The sequence below is a fragment of the Hibiscus syriacus genome, unplaced genomic scaffold (assembly GCF_006381635.1).
Source record: "Hibiscus syriacus cultivar Baekdansim isolate YM2019G1 unplaced genomic scaffold, ASM638163v2 tig00110407_pilon, whole genome shotgun sequence".
In the NCBI taxonomy this organism is placed as follows: Eukaryota; Viridiplantae; Streptophyta; class Magnoliopsida; order Malvales; family Malvaceae; genus Hibiscus; species Hibiscus syriacus.
The window spans coordinates 405,156-427,342 of record NW_024062725.1 but is presented as its reverse complement, the minus strand read 5'-3'; the positions used below and the strand labels follow the sequence as shown (position 1 = coordinate 427,342).

The window sequence follows — 22,187 nt, the reverse complement described above, 5'->3', positions numbered from 1 at the left end:
TTTTAATGAGTCTGATTCCGATATTGGATTATAGAATACAAATATACAAGTATGTGGTGATATGATGTTTATGAGTAGATATATATGCCTATATATATATATATATCTAGAAGTTAAATGCATCTGTATATATGATTCATGTGATTGTATTTTTATGATTTTATGATGATAAAAGATGTGAATATAAGTTTTATATGAATACAAGAAGGATTATATGAAATGGGATCATATGATATGAGTTATATGGGAAAATCTATGTGAATAAGATAAAACATATATGTTTATGTGAAACTATGCAAAAAGATATAAGCATTGTGACAAGAAATATGAAATGACATGAAAAGTTGATAGAAGCTATGCAAAAGTGATCTATGTGATATAAGCTACGTGAACCACATGTTTATGTGAATATGTGAAATAAAATAATGATAATGCCCATGTTATGTGTCATGAGAGCTAGGGGTATAATTGGCATGCCAAGAGTCGAGGGATTATCAGTGGTCCTTCAGGACATAGTGATCTTTCAGGATATAGTGGTCCTTCGGGACATAGTGGTCCTTTGGGAAAAATTCTACGCACCCCTAGTGGGAATTATACGAGCTGTGGTGACAGCATAGTGCACAACCTCTATGTACTCAAATATCTTTAGTTCTCACATATGTAAATGGGCGAAGTTAAAGAATAATATGAATAAACTTGATATAATCTTATGTCTGTTTTATTGGGATGTGATATATGTGCTATTATGTGATAAAAATGGAAATGATTGTACATAAATATGTATAATTTGATATGATGCTACGTGTACTCGTTGTGAAATCATATATGTATATGTTTGTATTGGTTATATGAATGGATATATGTTTTTGTATAAGATGAAATTACTAATTGTTTTTGCATGAATTTGTGTATAGTTCCATTATATGTTTTATATGTCTCACTAAGTCATCGACTTAGTGTGTGAATGTTTCACACGTAGGTTTGAGAAGCGAGAATGGAAGTAGCGAGGAGCAAGATAGGTCAATATCTAATTTATGAGGATCAAATCAGAAACATATTGAATATATGTATTTTTTTATAGAGTTTAGTTGGCATGTAGTTACAAGATTTGAATTGAATATGCTCTGATCGGTTTTGAAGAAACAATTTGATTATAATTATTAATGTAAAGTACCTATTTTCTTAAATGATGAATTTAAGATTTTACGGAATCGTAAAGAACAGAGTTTTGAAAAGCCAATGCGACACCTCGGACTTGGATCCGGGTCGGATACAGGTTGGGGGTGTTACACATCCAATGCTTACAAGAAGTAAGTGTGGTGTCTTCAAGCCTAAAGTATATTCAGTTTCTTATGATACTATAGAACCAGTTAACGTGCATGAAGCTCTTTAATCTTCTCATTGGAAGAATGTTGTTTATGATGAACTTGAAGCCTTACAAAAAAATGATACATGGTCACTTGTTCCCCTACCTGAATGACGAACTATGGTTGGGTGTAAGTGATTGTTTAAGTTGAAGAAGAATCCTGATGGTTCTATCAGTAGATACAAGGCCCGACTTATGGCAAAAGGGTACTCACAAGTCCTAGGTTATGACTTCAATGAAATGTTTAGTCCTGCAGTGAAGTTTGCTACGCTTAATATGGTTTTGTCCTTAGTTGTAACAAAGGGCTGGCAGTTACGTCAGATCGATGTGAACAATACGTTTTTACATGGAGATTTGCATGAAAATGTGTTCATGCAGCAGCCACCTGGGTTTGAACAAAGAGCTCATGACAGTACTCAGTTGGTATGTAAACTTAAAAAGGCTTTGTATGGCTTGAGACAAACGCCTAGGAGTTGGCATGTCAAGCTAAAACAGTGCTTGATTCGAATAAGGTTTAAGGAGTCCAAGATAAATACTTCTTTATTTGTTCGTTGTGTTAGAGGGCAATATGTGTACATGTTGGTGTATGTGGATGATATTGTGGTAAAATTGAAGAGGTCGTAAAATTGTTGGGTGATGAGTTTGCTTTAAAAGATCTTAAAGAGCTTAGTTTCTTCCTTGGCATCGAGGTTATGAGATGTGGCGAGGAATTAATTCTTAATCAACGTAAGTTTATCTTGGAGTTGTTAATGAAGACCAAGATGGAAAATGCTGGGTTTGCATTTACACCCATGATGGCAACGTCGAAGATTACACAAAATGCGGGGAATCTGTTTAGTGATGCTTATGAATATCGAAGTATTGTTGGGGCACTTCTCTATGTCTATCATACGTGACCATATATTACGTTCAGTGTTAACAAGGTAGCACAATATATGCATGCACCCAGGCAAGGTCATCTTGTTGCAGTTAAAAGAATTTTACGATACTTTATTGGCACGCTTAATCATGGTCTAATTATAGTTCCAATTGTGGCAGGTTTGCATGTTGTTGCCTTTGCTGACGCTAATTGGGGTGGAAATATAGATGATCGAAGATTTATCTCGAGTAATTGTGTCTTTTTTGGTGATAATCTGGTTATGTGGAGTTCTAAAAAGCAGAAGTCTGTCTCAAGATCTACCATGGAGGTGGAATAAAGAAGTGTTACTGATGTTACTGCAGAGACAACTTGGGTGAGTGTTCTTCTCTTGGATATGGGATTAAACAGTCAAAGACTCGTGGTGTGGTGTGACAATAGCAGTGGTGTGACAATAGTAGTTCAGTGGCCATAACTGCAAATCCAGTCTATCATGCTAAGACAAAACATGTGGAGCTTGATGTTTATTTTATTCGGGAAAAAGTTGTAACTCACCAGGTGTGCAGGTCGTTATGGCTGGCTGTTAGGTTGTTGTAACTGTTACCAGAGTTGTTAGTAGCAGTTAGGCTTGAGTAAGTTAGCATTAAGACTTGAGTTGTGAGATATATAACAGTGTATCCATGCTTTGGAAATCAACCAATAATATTCTCTTCTATTTTTTCAAAAACTCTTGTTTCTTAACACTTATAAATAAAATTTCTAACCTCTATCAATAATCATATTTTTAATAACTTCATATTTTTAATAACTTTTATAAAAATATTTTTTACACAAAATATTTTAGGTTAACTATGCTGTATAAAACCTTATGTATTATTTATTTTAAAAGTATATAGAATTCTATAATTACTTATTAAAATGATATTATTTTCATTAATGCTATGTAAATACAAACTCAAATGTTTACATCATCTATGTTTTTATCGATAAAGTATACAAATGGTCCCCAATTATAACATTTTGCTTTGTTGAGTTCCTAATTATTAAAAGTTATAAAATATTTTTTTGACAATATGATGTTATATATTGAATTCTTTGACTATTAAAAATTATGAAATTGTCACTAGACAATTTATATGTTTCAAATTTGTCATTTTTGCTAAAAATTGACGGCTATTTGAAATGGATGTTAACATATTGACTGAGATATGATAAAATCATTTTTTAATGATGTTTACTAGCATTGTCATTACTTTCAAGAACTGGCTCAAGACATAATGCAAACGGAGTGTCAATATACAAAATATCACTCAAACGATTCTAAGATCATATTTTATCATATCGCAGTCAACAACTTAATGTACAACCTAGACAGTCATCGGAAAAGAAAAAGTTTAAAACATATGAATAATCGGATGATCATTTTATAACCTTCAATAATCGAGAGACTCAACAAAATAATACTTATAATTGAGGGACTATTTTATAACTTTTACTAATCGTAAACTCAAAAACAACCCTTATAATCAAGATCATTTATATACTTACACACCTAAACACGTTAATTATATCTCACAATTTCTAAAATATTATAATAAATTGAAATAAGAATCAACTTTCACATCAACAAATATGACATTGAGCATCATTTCGCAATCATCTCATAATCAAAGCCTAATTCATTTCATACCAAATTTATTTTCTTTCTACCTCTCATATAAATGATAAACATAAATCGATAACCCGAACCCAAGATCCCGAAACAAGTTTTTTTTTCCTTTCTTATATTTGCATTCTTACTACGCTTACATATACATAAATGATAAGTAAAGCAATTCAATGAAAGAAATCCTAATGGATGGATTTACAACCCCTCCCCCCCACCCCCAACCCCGGGCCCAAAGTGAAACATATTAACATACGAGAAGACTGAAAACAACAAATTCGTAATACAAACTAATAATAATTAACAGTAGTATGACACGGCATAGTTGGAGATGATCAACCATCATCACTTGGGGTCTCGGAGATGCTTTTTAAGTGTGGTCTCCACACCCCAACTCTCCTCTTCTTCGATCCGTTGTCGAAACCAAAACCGTGTTGTTGTCATTGTTGTCGGCGTTGCCCAAACTCCGGCTCTGTCGATGCTGGCGGCCTCCGTGGCCGTTACTGTCGTGTGTGGTGTCTTGGCTTCTATTGTTCATGTTTGTGGAGGAAGATTTATGGGGTGTAGGGGGAAGAGGGAGGAGGAAATAAATCTTGCCGCGTTGGAGCATTGCGTCAGGCGGGACGACGACAATATTAGGGACCATGCCATCGTGGGAGGGAGAGGAGGGTATCTTGAGGACGTGCTTAGGGTGAGCCTTCATGATCTCGCCGGCCATGATGGAGCCGCTGATCTCTTCAACGTGGCCATTTGAGTGTACTATTCGAACCACATCCAGCGCTCCACAAGGAAGAATGCAAGAGATGCAGCAACGTATGCTGTTCATCGCTCCTTATAGTCTATAAACCCAGTGTTTCAGAAATGTGTGCAGCGAAAGAGAAGTGTGTTTTCTTCTTTTTCCTCCGCTAACTCAAAAGAGAGACTGGGAATCAGAAATAACTAATGATGTTTTTATTATGAGGAATTATATATACTACTCCTAGCCCCTCACTTTTTGGTTTTTTTAGTTTTGGGTTCCTTTTTAAAGGGGATTTTCCCTTCACTTGCCATAAATAATTGCATCTTAGCTTTTTAGATCCATCATTTAAAGTGACTACAGTTGCAAAACTCATTCCATTCATCTTTAGTATTTTGTATAGCGGTTTAACTTGTAGATATTAATTTTTATAAACTGTTTTGGTTTGGCCTGTACGTTTTGTTATAAATCGAATTTTATTTATCTTAAGTTTTTAAATTTTAAAAAAATGATTTAAAAATATATATAGATGACGTTAATAGTCCAGTCCAAATATGTCACTCTTAAATATGTGCATATTTTGGATCGTGTAAAGGGTTAGAAACGACAAATAATCCTTATCAACCCTTAGTAATCATTGAGCCGTTGACATCTTAAATTTGCAACCACGACTTGTAGACAAGCGCCCACTTTCACTTTGCCACATATATATCTTAGCAAGATTTCAAACTTAGCTAATTTACTTGATTTTATTTCAAAAAAATATTCACGAGAGAGTCCAAGTTACCTTTCACATAAAGAAGTTAAAAGATTCATTTGTAATTAACCATTAATTTTTCAAAAGCTACATCATAACACTAAGAAAAAGAAATTTCAAGTTGATCCCTTAAAAGTGGGTATTGATTGTTTGATTTTGACGTCTATGATCTTAATTTTCACACAAGAAAACAAGATTATTATCATTACTAGTATTTAAATACTTCTTAAATTTGCCTGATAATCTGTAAGTAATGTCATATCCGAGTTGTGGCCTACAAAATTAAAGTTAGTGGGCAACATGTGATAATATGAAAGAAAAAAAAAAGAGAGAGGGGAGGGTCCATTGGAGTTTCAACGTTTGTGGGATCTTATTTGAGCATCTCTCTACAGTTTTAAGACACTTTCAATCACCCTAAACCATGTGTATACTAAACTGTATGTTAAAAATAGGAGTCTCCTATATCAATCGCACTGGACCAAACTCCTTAATCTTCATATAAACAAATAAAATCATAATGAATAATGAATATTGATTTATGTCCTTCAACTGACTAAAATACATTCTTAACAATAGATCTAACCCATTCGCTTGTTCCTTAGCCACTTAGGCCCATTCTATTAAGTCTTCTAGTTTATAACAAGTTTTGTTATATAAGATCTAGCCCAATCAATTGTTCCTCAGCCACTTAGGCCCATAGAGCAATAAACGAACCGAATTTGTGTAAATAGATTTTTTTTTCTGTATTGGTTTATATAATTTTTAACGTATTCGTGTCGTTCACGACGGTAAAAGATTATAATTGTATTTTTCATCTAAAATTATGTGCTGTTTTACTTAAACTACGTGAATCTATTTTTAATACTAACTGAACATTTATTTTTTTTATCTAAGATATTTTTTTATAAGTTGTTTTATCATTCTTTTTATTTAAAATTTTTAAAGTTAAATTTAACGTCGTCTCGACTAATCAATTTATTTATTATCATGTTGATATTTACTTAGTCATTTCCTCTCATATGGTCCATACTCCGGCGCTTCGACAACCTGCAAGTCTACAATCGATTCGTGAAGAGCTGCAAGTTGAGGGCGGGCAATGGCGGCATCGGGAGTATACGTGAAGTGCTGGTGGGGTCAGGGTTGCCCGGGGCCACCAGCACGGAGAGACTAGATGAACTTTATGATAGTGCCTTGTTATGATGATTAGCATTATCGGCGGAGATCATAGGCTTGTTAATTACTGTTCTACTACTACGCTGCATGACATTAGCAACGGAGGAAAAGACGGGTGGAAAACCGTGGTGGTAGAGTCGTATGTGGTCCCAGCGGGGAACAGCAAAGAGGATACCTGCTGTTTTGCTGATATGATCTTTACTGTTAACTTTTTTAATTTCTCTTTGCTATTTTTAATTATGCATTTTTCTCTTTTATTCGTTTAAAAGAACAGAGAAGAAAGACTAGAAACAAGTTTTTCCCATTACCGAAACCTTTCATAGTTTTCCACATTTGGGGTGGTGGTAGGGTTATTTGCATTTGAAACTTGATTTTTGATGTTAACATAATCAGTTTTATCACTCGATTGTGGTTAGGTAATAAATAAATTGGTACTTCTTCCTCACTCTAAAGTCTAAAGTTTCTGTCCTATTTATAAATGAAATTCCTCGGTTTCTCATATGTAAGGAAAGAGAGATTTACAACCCTGTAAAGGTCTGAATGAAGACAGTTCTTAAGGGTGTCGAATGCCCCATGTGAAATGGGTCTTGAAGGATGGGCTACATGATCGCTTGCTGCGACTAGTGGTACTGGGTGAAACATGAACCCAGTCTTGGAACAAAAGAACTCGCAAGAGAGATTTCACAAATATTTTGGGGCCATGCCATGGGAATAATACAAGCACAGAAAGTTTCAAAATGCCCCATCATCATCACCACGTTTGAAGCAAAACTTTTGGCCGATAAATTCTCTCCACACTTGATTTTGGGCCCATGGAATCTGGATCTCTCTCCTATACGTTGAAAGAGAACTTTATATTATAGCATTTAGATACTGTCAAGATTTGCAGACACCAATGCTCTTTAGCAGAACATAACATTTTATTCCTGTCATATCTTTAAGTACAATCCACCCTCGATGACTCGGCTCTGACTCACAAATGCAAAATACAAAGAAAGCAAAAAAGCGTAGCAGTGCCCAACGTCCCCCTCCCTTGTTCACTTTTCTTTATCCTTACTCGTTCCATGAGTACTTGCCATCATTTTAGGACACCCCTAAGCCCCAAACGTCAAACATTTTTCACCCACCTCTCCCTTACTCTTTTCTAGCCACGTCCTCTTTTTCTTTTTGCATCATATAATCGTCTTTTTCCTGGAAAAAAAAAACCACTTGCTTCAAGCGATGTTTTTTTTGATTAAAGGTTGAACAACGGTTAAAGTTAAAGTTCAAAATTCTTGTTTCCTTTGTCGGTTACCCTTTATTTTTTGGTATACAATAGTGAATAGTCTTGAAATAGAACTCAGTTCTGGGTTGTGGTGTTGGCTTAGAGATGTTTTGAATTGGTGAATAGAGTTGTCGATTATATAAAAATGGAGGAAGGCAAACTAAATTTCAATGCACCACTTTTATCGGTGAGGCGGTTTTCTTCAACACATTGTTTTTCAGCTAGTGATAAGCAGAAGATAGTTGAGAATTATTCTTGCACAAGGGCACGCATTCTTCCTTCCAATAACTCGGATGTGATTTGGATCAGGTGACAGAACCTGTTGCAGTTCCTTTTGTATGGGAGCAAATCCCTGGGAAAGCAAAAGGTGGCCCACAGCACGAGTTTCAGCCTGAAGCTTCTGTTATTCCTGAGCTTCCGCCGGGGAGGGTTTCTCATGTCATCAAGTATCCTGGGGAGAGAGAATCTAGAAATCAATATGTGCTCAGGCCCCAACATTCTATGCATGATAATGTGTCTGGATTACAATGTTTAAACGACGGAATGAATGAGAAATGCATATTGGAATTGGAAGATGAAAATGATGTTTATTCTGATGCACTTGATACCTTGTTCCCAACGAAGCCATCAATGGCTCCTGATCATCCCGGAGAGGTTACGGAAGTGGCTTCTGGGGAATGGGAACCTCTTGTTAATAAATATGACTCGTTTATCATTCCACGTTCCGGTATTCTGTCCAGAACAATACGTGGATTGTTGCCTCGATTATGCTTCATGAACTCTGTGTGCCTCTTTATTCCCATCACGAGATTAAAAGTAAGGACTCGCTCTTCGATTTCATCTAATTGCGAAGTTGCTAAACCTGGAAAAACTACATCCATTAAGTCTGGCAACCGAATTGTTGAAAAGGTTAGTGTGGAGCGTTTCTATGTTCTTTAAAAGTGTACAAGATTCTATTTCATTGCCATGCATTTACAGTTTTGTATCAATGCAGAATGGTTGGGATGTTTGTAACAACAAATCAGATAGTACAGTTCAATCCTTGAGGCTGCCAGAGAACAAATCAGATAATGAAGCTCAAATGCGCAGGCTCCTGGAAGACAAATCAGATAGTGGAGTGGAATCGTACAGGCTCCCTGAGATTGGAGAAAAGGTGTCATGTAGATCGAGTCAGTTTAGCAGCGCGAATGACCTGCAGATGGTAACTTGGTTACCCCCGAAAAGGCCTACAAGTAATGCTCGCATTCCTCCTTATCGTCGAGAGAGACCTCAATCTCCCTTCAGTGGAGAGGGGTTTCTTGGAATGCCGAAACAAGCTGAGAAATTCAAAGCAAATATGTTGGTTAAGCATTCCACTAGCACTAACTACTCAAAGGAATTAGTATCGTAACAAGGGTCAGATTCCCTGAGCCTTGCAGTTGAGAAAACGCTTTATGTAGATACTGTAAAAATTGGTGGTTCAATTTCCAATTCCTCAGATACCATAGTAATGAATAGAATGCTGGAAGGACCTGCTAGTGTAGGATCTTCTCTTCAAGACATACAAGGCGTGATCTTTTAGACAGAAAGGGCATAGCAGAAAATGAAATCACAGGGTCAATGAAATCCAGTTGCTCTGACAAACCTTATCTCAGAGTTCAAGCTGATCAAGGAGAATCCAAGGGTGGTTCAGACTATGCTCCTCTACCTCCTCCGTTACCGAAATCACCATCAGAGTCTTGGCTTTCGCATGCACTGCCTGCAGTAACATCAAGAAATTCATTTTCCAAGTCTTTCAATGGCACTCGTTTTAATACTAAAAAACAGGAACCTATGATACCTGCAACTGGTACCAAGTGGGAAACAGTGGTCAAATCTTCTTACATGCATCATCATCATCATTATGTCCGCTATTCCGAGGTAATACTATCAATACTCATCATTCTTCACTAATGTGAGATTCATTTCTTAAATACTAACACTTGTGTCCTTAATAGGAACTAGTAACCCACCATTCTCAGCAATCCAAAAGTTAAAAAGGTTAAGAGGGGCATCATTCAAATACATGAACTCAACATGGTCAGGGCTGATTAAGTTTTTGCAGCAGCCTACCATTTTGCAGGGGTTATTACCTTAGTTTGTTACTTTGTTAGCTCATATCGTATAAGTTTGTAAGTGGTTCATTTATTTTCCTTAGATCAGCCATCAGTGCATGCTGCCGAGGAAATTGTTACATAAAAAGTCGATTCAAATCTTTGTAACGACCACATTTTCATCTCAAATATGAGACTCTATAGCACAAGGCATGTACTCTTTTTTTATCTGCCATTTCAGTGGCTTCACTTTGTTCTTTACTACCTCTCTTCTGTCTCATAAGCCAAGTCTCTCTCTCTCTCTCTCTCTCTCTATCTCTCCTCTACTGACATAAAGTGGCGGTTTCATTTGAGAAAGAAATGTACTTACATAAAGTAAAGAGGGGAAATACACTGACAGCAGATGACAGATAAACAGAATCGAAACTTAGTGCAGGGAGCTATAAAACAGAAGAGTGTTGTGTAATTCTAAATCTATCTTGGACACTTTTGGGTTACCCTTCTTTCAGCTCAGTTGAATCTAAAGCATGCAAGTCCCAACTAGAATGTCCACGGATGGGTTCAAAACATTCAAAAACATAGTCCAAAGTATTCATCGCGATCCTTTCCAGCAAAGCCATCTTCCGGTCAGCCATCGCCTCTCCACTTTTTCTATTCTTCCAACTTTTGTGTCTCGTTTAGCCTACAGAAACGACAATTTCACCGAAACGTTTAGCAGATACAATGAACATTAATCGATGGGAATGCAAATTCAATGAACAACCGAGGGTATGCAAATTGCAAATAAATAATGCTAGATTGGAAACTGTCTTTTTGCGACATGTGAAAAATGGATTTGAGGGAAAAAAACCCACACACCTACTTCCCCTCTTCTCATTCTTTTGTAGCTTTGGATCGCATGGTTCTCATGTTAACTGTGCCGCTTACGCATATACTTACAGCAAGCCAAAACCTCTCGCAGAAATAATACAAATTACGGGAAACTGCTTGGGTTAGCGTTTGAGGATGGCTAGCGATGATCAGCTTCTACAACGCTGTTTCCATGAATGGATGGCTATTCAAGAACAAGAGCTCAAGGACCTCACCCAATCTCTCGAACAGTACCAAACTGATGGCAACTTAACGGAAAATGCCTGTGCACTACTTACAGAGAAGTCCGTCAACAGCTTCCAGGAGTATATCAACAAGAGAGCCAGACGTCTCGCCAGGATATTTCAGCATTGTTTTCACCCTCATGGAACACTGCCTTAGAGAATTCCATGCTCTGGATAGCCGGTTGCAGGCCTTCCATCTACATTCAGCTCACTTACGCACTCTCCGGGTCGCAGGTGGAGTTCCAGCTCGATGAAATCATTCAAGGATTGGTCAGGGAAAGCCTTGGCCAGATTTCGGCTACACAGTTGCGAATGATCAACGATTTGCACTTGAAGACGATCAAGGAAGAGAGGAAGTTGTCGAGTCAATTGGCCAGCTTGCAGGAGAACATAGCGGACCAGCCTATAGCCATGGTTGCCAAAAGGTTGAGCCATGTGGGTGAACCGAGTAGGGAAGTAGATCGTGCGCTGGATGAGCTTGATGTTTCTATGTCGAATATACTGCAGGAGGCTGACAAGCTGAGGCTAAGCACCCTAAAGGAATTACTCGGCATATTAACTCCATTGCAGGGAGTGGATTTCTCGCGGCGAGTAAGAAGCTTCACCTTTGCATGCATGAGTGGGGTAAATCAAGAGATAGTAGGCACGGTAGGAAGAGATAACTATGTATATGAACAGTCAGTAAAAGCGAAACACATAGTGTTTATTATAATTTCAATCTTTGTTGTTCCAATTTCTGTTGATATCTTCTCGGTTCATCAAAATTTGAGCCAAAAAGAACACTCGAAACCATTTGTTACTCATGCCTTGTTCAAGCCTGCACATTCTATCAACACAGCCAAATGTTCTTTTACTGCCAATATGCACATGGTAACAACATTGTTCATGAATCTAGGCCTTTTTTTTCAGACACGCAATATCTATATATGGTTGTCGTCATATATCACTATTCTTAAGCATTGCGAGAAAACGAGAGGACGAGAGGATAATAGAATAATGCCAATAAATTAAGAATTTTTCTGTTTCAGTTTTTAGGGAGTTCTTCATAACGCCACAGGGTTTTTATTATGCCTCTATTCCAATCATTAGTCCAGTTATCAGCCTCCATTGGTGTTTGGTACAGAGTTTTAATCTCCAACATATTCAACGTTTCCAACAGATTACAATTGTAAATATTATCAACATCGAGTTTTTATCCTCCGTTGGGATAAGTTTTTTTTGGGGGCTTAAAATTGAAAACTTTCATGTACTAAAAGCGGGTTTGAAATAAATTTGATGGTTATTAGAAGATAGGACATAAAAAGCAGAGTGGGCAGAGATGATCTAGTGTAAAAATGAAAGGATGATACGTACAAAAACTGATGTCGCATAATATTATGGGAAGAAATTGTATTTGATATAGTGAATAGGGTCTATATAATAATCTCTCGTCACACTAACTAATTAAAATTAAAAAGAAAGATGATATAAATTAAAGTGTATCAGTAATTCATATCTCAATCAAGCTAATGGACAAGACACAAGCCAGTAAGGAGTAGAAATGCCCGGATCCGGATCAGTAGAACTTTGTATTGAATTCTCTGCGATCTAATCTTCCATTCTCAAGGCAAGTATAGATCATACAAATGCATCTCAAGCTCCACCCATTGTAGCATAACAAAGAGATACCTTATTTATGATACAGGGTCCGAGAAGAAAAATATTGCCCTTTTCCCTTCAGCATCTCTCTTCCAGTTCTATTCCGTATCTGAAATGGCAAATGATTTATTGGCATCAGTGAGTTCCGGTGCCGGAGATTGCTCCGGCGTCAAATTCTGTATCCCAGGTTTCACTTCCTCGTTGCAAAACTCCTCATACTCACCTCGGCCACCTCCTTTCTTCTTCACTTCCACAGCAACCAAAGAAGGCGTCAACTCGAATATCTCAGCAGCAACCGCTAATGGCCCCTTCGCTATATCTTCCAATCCTTTTTCCTCACTGTAAACCTAACCAGCATCATGGTTTTAAATTGCGTTCGCGGTCACGTTTTCGGTCGTGTCGCGTTTATCACGGTTACGGACATAACGGATCTCATTGCGGTCATTATAGGTATCGCGGTCGTAAATTTTTTTAAATATCGTACAACTTACTCTAAAATGACTAAAATAAATATAATTAAAATAAAATTATAAAATTTAAGTTGTATAATTTTAAATTACTGAAATTAAGACTAAATTAAATAAAAATTAAAGTGTATATTTTAAACTAATATTAAATTATAAATTCTAAAGGTGAAAGAGATCTCAACTTAATCTATCATTTAAAATTATATTTTAAAAATTATTAAAAATAAAATAAATCTCCCATTCTCCGACCTTTCTTCCTCCCTTCCCCGATCTTTCTGGTTCTGCCTCTCCCTTCCTCCTCCTTCTCCCATCATTGTCTTAAACAAAAATAGTTCTGCCTCTCCTTCTTTTTCCCCTTCCTCCTCTCCTTCCTCCTTCACCATCATTGTCTGAAAGAAAAAAAAAGTGTGTCACGGTTGAATAACGGTCGTTGCGTCTCGTTATTGGTGTAATCATCTGTTTTCCGTTAAATTGTAGGTGCAATCGATTAAGATTGGTGTGAATCTGTGACCCACCGTAAAAATCATACCATAAAAATCGGTTTCGGACGATAACGCGATCGCAATATCACGACCGGTATCACATTTTTGGAACGCTATTTAATACCCTGACAGCATCGTTATCTCTGCCAATTTAGATATAATTCTCGAAACTGGCTCCCTCAAACAATCCAGATAAGTTAAACCCCGGTTAAACCATATAATATCAAACGCATTCAAACTAGCTGGCCTCAGCAATGAAGCGACTTTCTTCCTAGTTTCAAACTCAGCACCTGACTCTGAGTATGTTGAATGGTCCGAGCTTGATCCTACTTCATGTTCACCGTCCTCAATACTGCAACATTTATTGTCTTCAATGTAAAATTTAATATGCTTAAAACCCTTTTTAAACCAACGGTTCTCCATGATTTCCGAGATGGTTATTCTCGTTTACGGGCGCATATCGAGAAGTTTTGTAAGTAGCCGAATTAAATCGGGTGAAAACCATTTGGGACACCTGAACTCGCCCTTGTAAATCTTCTTATACATGGCCATGATGTCATGGTCGCGAAAAGGTAAATACCCTGCCATTAAAACAAGCAAAAACACCCTGCAAGCGGCATCGCCGTTATATCACGGGCAGTGTTCGAAATCGTTATTACGAAAAATAACAGTGTAAAACGGGATCATACCAATAGTGACGGATCACGGCCAATTATTGCAATAGCGGACTGTTATCCAACTATTATTCCGTTATTTCAATTTAAAAAAAAGAAGTTTTTTTCAATTAAAAAAATTAGTTCCTTCAAAAAAAATCTGCAATGACCGCAATAACATCCATTATATCCACAACCGTGATAAACACGATGCGACCGAAAACGTGATCACGATTACTATTTAAAACCCTGCCCGCAAGACCATATATCTACTTTCGCAGCATCGTATCCTTTCCTCCCCAGAAGGTCCGGTGCTACGTATGCAGGGTACCGCAAAACGTATGGAACAAACCGACTTGCCTGATCTGATCCGAAACCGCGCTCAACCCGAAATCAGAGACTTTCCCGTTTTCGTCAAGGAGCAGATTCTCGGGCTTCAAGTCGCGATGGTAAACGCCGCGGGCGTGGCAGAAATCAACAGCTGAGATCAATTGCTGGAAGTATTTCCTGGCGGCGTCTTTTTTACTCGGCCTTTGGTGACTTTCTGGAAGAGCTGACCAACTTGGACGTATTCTATTACGAAGTAGATCTTAGTCTTGGTGGCCATGACTTCGAAGAGTTGTACGATGTTTGGGTGGCGGACACGGCGGAGGATAGCGATTTCGCGCTTAATGTGAGCCATTAAGCCACATTTGAGAAATTTCTCCTTGTCCGACACTTTGATGGCCACACTCTCATTGGTTTTGACGTTTCGCGCGCAGTAAACTTTTGCGAAAGTTCCATGTCCGAGTTGCTTTCCAACCTCGTAACGTCCGAGGAGAAGCGCTGTGCCACTGCTGGTGTCTTTCTTTGCGACGGCGGACGTGAAATCCATTGCCGTCTTTACTAGGGTTTGGGTTTTTTTTTCTTCTTTAAGAAAACAAAAACAAGAACTAAATGGTTAATGGTCAGCAATTTGTAGGATGGGAAATTAGAGAGTTTCCCTTCTCGTTTGATGAGTGGTGTCCAGAAAAATTTGAATTTTGTTAAATTATGGCGTTAGACAGAAAATATATGCTTTTAGAGGATGCTAGTACCTGGATTATACTCGTCCGTTTGTTTCATTATTTGGGCTTTTCACTCTTTTTTTATGATATTTTTATGTTTTTTTACACACCTTTTCTCGGTTAAAATTTTCAAATAATACATTGAAAAAAATAGCTTGAATAATGTTGTGTAGAAATTATTATATGAAATAGGGTGAATGTTACAGTGTACCCCGAAGTCGAGTTACTGTCCGAGCATCCATCCGAGATCCTCAAAGACGCATTAGTGTCTATGCGATTTGGATTTGGCCAAAGAGGGGGTGGGGGGTCGGTTTCCACTCACGTAGGTGCGTCTCTCGGGGTTCCTCGTGTGGCCGGCAAAATCGCATGACATGCCACTCATGTAGGTGCAGTATGTAGCTGAAATTCGAATGATAAAAGTTTAATCCATACCCCTATTCTATCCTAACCCATACCCTGTAATAACAAGTTAAACATTAAAAAAATTCTTTCAACTATATATGTACGAATGGAATCAGGGCAATTGCAATTCAGAAAATTGATAGAGGGAGCAAAGGCAATTGTAAAGAAGATTAATAGAGGGAGCATTTCAGAAAATTTGGGTGTTTTTCTTTCGTTATTCTAATGTGAGTATGTATTATATGGTAAATTAGTTTAAATTTCTGTTATTTTGTATGAAATTAGTCTAATAGTTTGTTAATTTGTTTTTTGCAGAACGAAGGTGAATTAAGTTTGAAGAAATCTTATTTGAGGTATTTTACTATTGATTATTATGTTAATATTATTTTTATAAATATTTGTTAATTTTACAATTGTTGTTATGTTAATATTATTTTATATTATAATATCAATTTTACGATTTATGATCATAGTGTACCATAATTTTTTATTCTAAATACAAAATTTGATGTTGTAGAGAAAATAAGAGACAACTTTTTTCACGATTGTCCATTATAATGGATATTATGGAAAATTAAGTCGGAGTTGTTTTTCAATCTGAAAGACCTATAAATATGATGTTCAAAAGGGATATCACATTTGTAGAAATAAAGTAGAGGATAGAAAGGAAAATCTGAGCTACATTTGATGGTTTGAAGTACAGGTTCATGGTATGTCCTAATCTAGTTAGATATGTTGTAGTACCAGTTGAAGAAGATGATATTGGAACCATGATTGGATTAGATGAGTCAACAAATATTTCAGTTATTGAGTTATTTGTTGATGTCCGTAACATATCTGATGTTCTTCGGTCATCAAGGAATGTGACTGGAAATTCATCTCAAATGGCTTTCGAAAGTGAGTTTGAGGACCCAATATATAGATCAATAAACAATTTTATGGCACTATTGGAAAGTGGAAATGAAGTCAGTGGAACATCCGCAGCACAGAGTATGAGGAGAGAAACATATAACTCGAAATTGATTGTTGATCTTGATGATGAAAATCGATGGGGAGAAATCCATGATGATTCCAGCAAAGATGAAGAAACTGAGGAACTCGTTTTGGCTGACTATAATAATTTTGGTTGTGGTGGTGCACCTAACCTGGCCACTGATAAAGTTCTGACACCATGTCAACCTACCCCTCACATGTATGAGATAGATTATGATGCGATGAAGGCACCATAATTCCCAGACATGCCACATATACCTCCATACCACATGGCTGAATCATTCAAAAATTCTGGTGAATTTTCGGTTGGGATGCAATTTGGAGGAAAAGATGAATCTACGCTGGAAATTAAAGAGTATTACATCAAAGGTCATGTTGATGCCCATGTTGCAGAGTCCAACCAAAAAATCATATATGTGAAGTATGTTAAATATGGCCCAGAGTGCAAGTGGAAGATCAGAGTGTCCAAAATTCAGAGGCAGGATGCTTGAGTTATCACAAGGAACAATGATCCTCACACATGTTTGCGAAACTCAATCGAACATGACCACTAACTATTGGACTCCAATGTAATATGAAAATACTTGAAGGTGTTGGTTGAGAAGAATCCAATGATCCCTTGTTCAGTGTTAGTTGCATCTATTCGAAGCCAATTTGGATACCAAGTAAAATACAACAAGGTTTGGAATGCAAAAATGAAGGCAATTAAGCTAACATTTAAAGATTGGGATACATCATACAATGAGCTACACATTTGTTACAAGCAATAGAGGTCAAACTTGGGCTCCTACATTGGTGGAAGTAATGTAAGCAAATGATCGATTGGCAACCTCAATGCTTGTTCATAATTTCGATCGAGTTGGTCATACTTTTGTTGTGTCATGCATATGCCGCAACGAAGGAGGAGAAGGCCAAACATTTAGAGTTGATTTATGAAAAAATGGTGTGATTATGACCACTTTCAGGCATGGAGTTATCCATATGCTCATGCAGTCGTTGCATGTATGTATGCCAGTGTAAGCACATATAATTTTGTTGATGAATGTTTTCACCTACATAGGAAATTAAATGTCTACAACTATGCGTTCATACATATCCCAAATAAATCATATTGGTCGTAAAAAGATCATGACGAATGACTGCCAAATCCAAGGCTTCGTAGAAGTCCAAAGGGTCGACCTGAGACCAGACGTATTCATACCAGTATGGATTTCCATGCTAGAGAGAAAGGTCAACCAAAGATATGCAGATTATGTAGGGGTGAAGGTCATTCAAAAAAGAAATGTCCAATTCTACCAAGATATAGGCTTCATCAGTAATCAAATATGTATTTGTATGTATGGATATATTTGATTTTTTATAATAATTAAATTGATTTTATAATAATTTATGTATATATTTGATTTTTAATAATTAACTTAATTAACTTTATTTTATAATAATTATGTATAATAATTAACTTTATTTTATAATAATTTATGTATTTTTAGGAATTTACTATAATAATTTATGTTTTTAAGTTGAAAAAATATATTTTATTTTATCTTAAATTATTAAATATATTTTATTATCAAATAACAATAAATATATATTTTATTGTTATTTATTAAAAATATAATTTTTTTCTTATTTAACATAAAAAATATATTTATCTCTTCTTAACTTTTAAAATTTAATAAAATTGATATAATTACACATTATGTCACTTATACTCTATCAATTTAGTCGTAATTTTAAACAATTAAAATTAATTTATGTATCTACCATTTTATCTCATATTAACTTTTTAAATTTAATAAAATTCATATAATTACATATTTGTTCTCTTATACTTTATTCTATCAATTTAGTCGTAATTTTAAAAATTTAAAATTAATTTATGTATAATATTTTTTAATACAATAATTTATGTATTTTAACTTTAGACTTAAAAGTATATTTTTTTATATCTTAACTGAATAAATATATTTATTTTATTATCAAATTAAATTGGAATATTTATATTTTATTGTTATTTATAAATCTTCGAATTTAATCAATTTGGTCACTTTTTTTATATATATATTTTTGGATAAATCAGAATTTTATTATCCAAAATAGCAAAGTTAAGCTACAACCAATAAGCAATCAAAAAATGAACAAAATAAACAAGATACAAAAGAACTAATGATTGGTTATACTATACCCTAGGCATTACAAAGGAAGAAATTAGTGCTATCAAGTCTGTTAATAGATTTTCCCCTAAGCCGTATACTAACAACTTCGATAATTTCCTTGAGCTATTTGTCGGCAGTTCTGGATCGACCCTGAAACATTATGCGATTTCGTTCTTGCCACAAGAAGTAAATATAAGCATTCCAAGAAATTTTCAAGATTGTGGTAATAAGGGATTTCCCTTTCCACGTTAAGCAAGCCCGAGAGACCATTGGTTCCAAGTCAAAGCTGTGAAGTTTATACCATTCAAGTGTAGGATAGATTTCCAGAGTTCAGCAGCCAAGGGATAAAGAAAAAATAGGTGGTCCCTTTTTCATTACAGTTTCTGCAGTTTACACAAATACCAACAGTACTTATTCCCATTTTTTGTAGCTGATCGCTAGTAGGAAGCCTATTCAAAATGGCCATCCATATAATCAGACTGTGCTTTGGTATGTGCATAGGATACCAAATGAGCCTGTTCCATTGAACTTTCTACCATTGCATCCGAATCTTGTCTCAGATTTCCTTGGTCTACAGGGTGCTTGAAGATATAAGAGGATAAGCAATGGTCCTCATTTTGAGTATTATGCTAATACTCCAGCTGATAGTTTTCCCAGCTTCAAACTACCAAAAGTTTTGATGCTTAAATATATAATTATTGAGCCATGCCACCCAAAGCGAACCATCACCTGCAAGAATTTTCCTTATGAGACTTATAGTGCAAGCTCTGTTCCACATGGAAGAATTTTTCAGCCCTAAACCTCCTTCAGACTTTGTAGAACAGATCTGATCCCAACTTACTCTAGCTCCTACTGCCGATTTGTCTTCTTCTTTCTAAAAGAACCTAGAGCAGAGTTGATCCACTGATTTTAAGATAGAAGCTGGGAGGATTAGTTGCCTACACCAGAAGTTACTGACACTAAATAACACTGATCTGATAAGTTCGAGTCTGCCAGCATAACTAAGATTTCTAGCATACCAGTGATGCAATCTTTGCCTAATTCTATCAAGCAGTGGTTCACAGTCATTCAAAGAGAGTTTACAAGTAACAAGAGGAATTACAAGATACCTAACAGGCAGACATCCTATTTTAAACCAAGAAATATATTTCAGCTCTTCTAAAACCGTAGAAGAAATAGCCAAAAAGAAGAGCTCGCATTTGGTCGAATTTAAATTTAGTCCTGAAATTTGATAAAATTGGTGAAGAACACTCAAAACCTCAACCACTGATTCAACGTTGCCTTTACAAAAAATTAGTAGATCGTTTGCAAAGGAGAGATGAGTAAGCCCGATCTTCTTACATTTTGGGTGAAAGGCAAAGATACCTTTGGCAGCAGCTAGATTTAGCATTTTAGACAGGACGTTCATTGCAAGCACGAAGAGATAAGGGGAAGGGGGTCCCCTTGCCTTAATCCTCTTGCCCCTTTGAAATAACCTATCAAGGTACCATTAAAAGTAATAGACTACCTATCTTGAGAAAACAAGATTCAATCCAAGCAATAAAAATTTGAGGCAATTCGAGCGAGTTAAGGATTGATGAACTGAATCTCCAATGCAAGGAGTCAAATGCCTTATGAAGATCAATCTTCATTGAGCATCTTGGAGATGAGGATTTCCTTCCATAACCTTTAACCATCTCCTGAGCAAGAAGAGAGTTGTCAATGATGTTTCGACCACAAATAAAAGCAGTCTGGTTCAAAGAGATAATCTCAGGCATAAATTCGGTCATTATGCTAACAATGATTTTAGAGATAATCTTGTATAAGACATAACAACATGATATCGGCCTATAATCTTTGACAGCACAAGGGTTTGGAACTTTGGGGATTAAAATAATAATTGTGGAGTTGAAGGTTGGATGGATGCATCCATTACAGAAAAAATAATTTACTGCATTAGTGACATCTTCACCCACTATAGACCAGTACTTCTTAAAGAAGAAGGGAGAGAATCCATTCGGTCCAGGGACTTTTTCATTGCCTTGGGAAAATAAGGCTTTATGAATTTCTTTGGTATTGACCTCCTTAACTAGAGAAGAAGAAGCTTCAAGGGGAAATGAAAAATTAAGGAGGTCTTTGAGATAGGAGGGATCAATATCCTTGACCATGGGGTCAACAGTACCAAGTAACTTGGAGAAAAAAGAAGTCACTTCATTTGCCATGGTATCAAAAGTTTCAAGCCTATTACCCCTTTCATCAACAAGGACTCTTATAGTATCCCTTTTTTTTAAAAAAAAAAACTACTATTGAATGGAAAAAATTGGTGTTTTTGTCACCATCTTTTATCCATTAAACTTTAGCCTTTTGTTTTAGGAACAAAGATTCAACTTCTTCAAGGGTCTTCAACTGATCTTGGAGTTCAAGTTCCTTCATAATGATATCTTCACATTTAAGAGTAAGAAGTTGCTGATTTTCCAGCTCAATTCTCTTTAATTTCACTCGATCCGAAAGATTGCTGAAATTATCTTTGTTGAATTTCTTGGGACAGTATTTGAGTCTTCTAAGTTTCGAAAATAAAATCATCATAGGATTGCCACGGACCTCTTGGTACCACGAATTCCTAACAATATTAATGAAACTGGGATGAGTAGTCCATAAATTATAAAATTTGAAAGGTTTAGGTCTGGTAGCAGGGGACTCTTTAGAAAGCCATATGATGGCCATGCTGTGATCAGAGATACCAGGTGCAAGGAATTCAATTAAAGATTGTTGAAAGAAAGAATCCCAACTAGGATTTATCATAATCCTATCAAGTTTTCTAGCTAGAAAAAGTTCTTGTTACTTGTTACTCCATGTAAACTTAGGTCCAAAGTATAGGTGATAAGGAGATCAGCTCTTGAGTAATGTCTTGAAAGTCCTTCATATCAGGAGAAGTATATGGACTTAACAGCTCATGATCAAAGCTTTTATGTGAATGCATAAAAATATTGTAGTCTCCTCCTAAGACCCATGGAGCTTGATTAACAATAGCGCTAACTTCCTTTAACTTATGCCACAACTGTCTTATGTTAATCCCTTAATTATTTCCATAGATTTCTGAAATGAAGATTGAACTGCCAAGAACAGTCCCTTTTACAGTGATACATTGATCAGGAACTTGAATTATTGATAAATCGATTCCCTTCCTCCATAGCAACCAAATCCTGCTATTAGTAGCATGATCATAATTGGTGCAAACATTCCAATTAGAGAATTTAGAATTAAGGATTGCCTCTGATTTTTCCAATTTTACTCTGGTCTCCAACAGACAAAGAACATCCACATTGTTTTGTAAGGCTCTAAGGACCACTTTATTCTGCGTGAGAGGACTATTAAGTCCTCTTATGTTCC

At 36.2% G+C, this 22,187-nt stretch overlaps 1 protein-coding gene and 2 pseudogenes across 1 annotated transcript; 1 reads left to right on the top strand and 2 right to left on the bottom strand.

The window, feature by feature from the left end:
* Positions 1 to 4,120: 4,120 nt before the first annotated feature.
* Positions 4,121 to 4,834, bottom strand: LOC120123978. The gene has a single exon (XM_039142756.1). It carries the CDS (start codon positions 4,712 to 4,714, stop codon positions 4,259 to 4,261), a length of 456 nt encoding a protein of 151 aa, XP_038998687.1. The 5' UTR covers positions 4,715 to 4,834; the 3' UTR covers positions 4,121 to 4,258.
* Positions 4,835 to 10,826: 5,992 nt separating this feature from the next.
* LOC120123987 lies at positions 10,827 to 11,646 on the top strand (annotated as a pseudogene).
* A 1,074-nt stretch (positions 11,647 to 12,720) lies between these two features.
* Positions 12,721 to 15,208, bottom strand: LOC120123986 (annotated as a pseudogene).
* Positions 15,209 to 22,187: the final 6,979 nt, after the last annotated feature.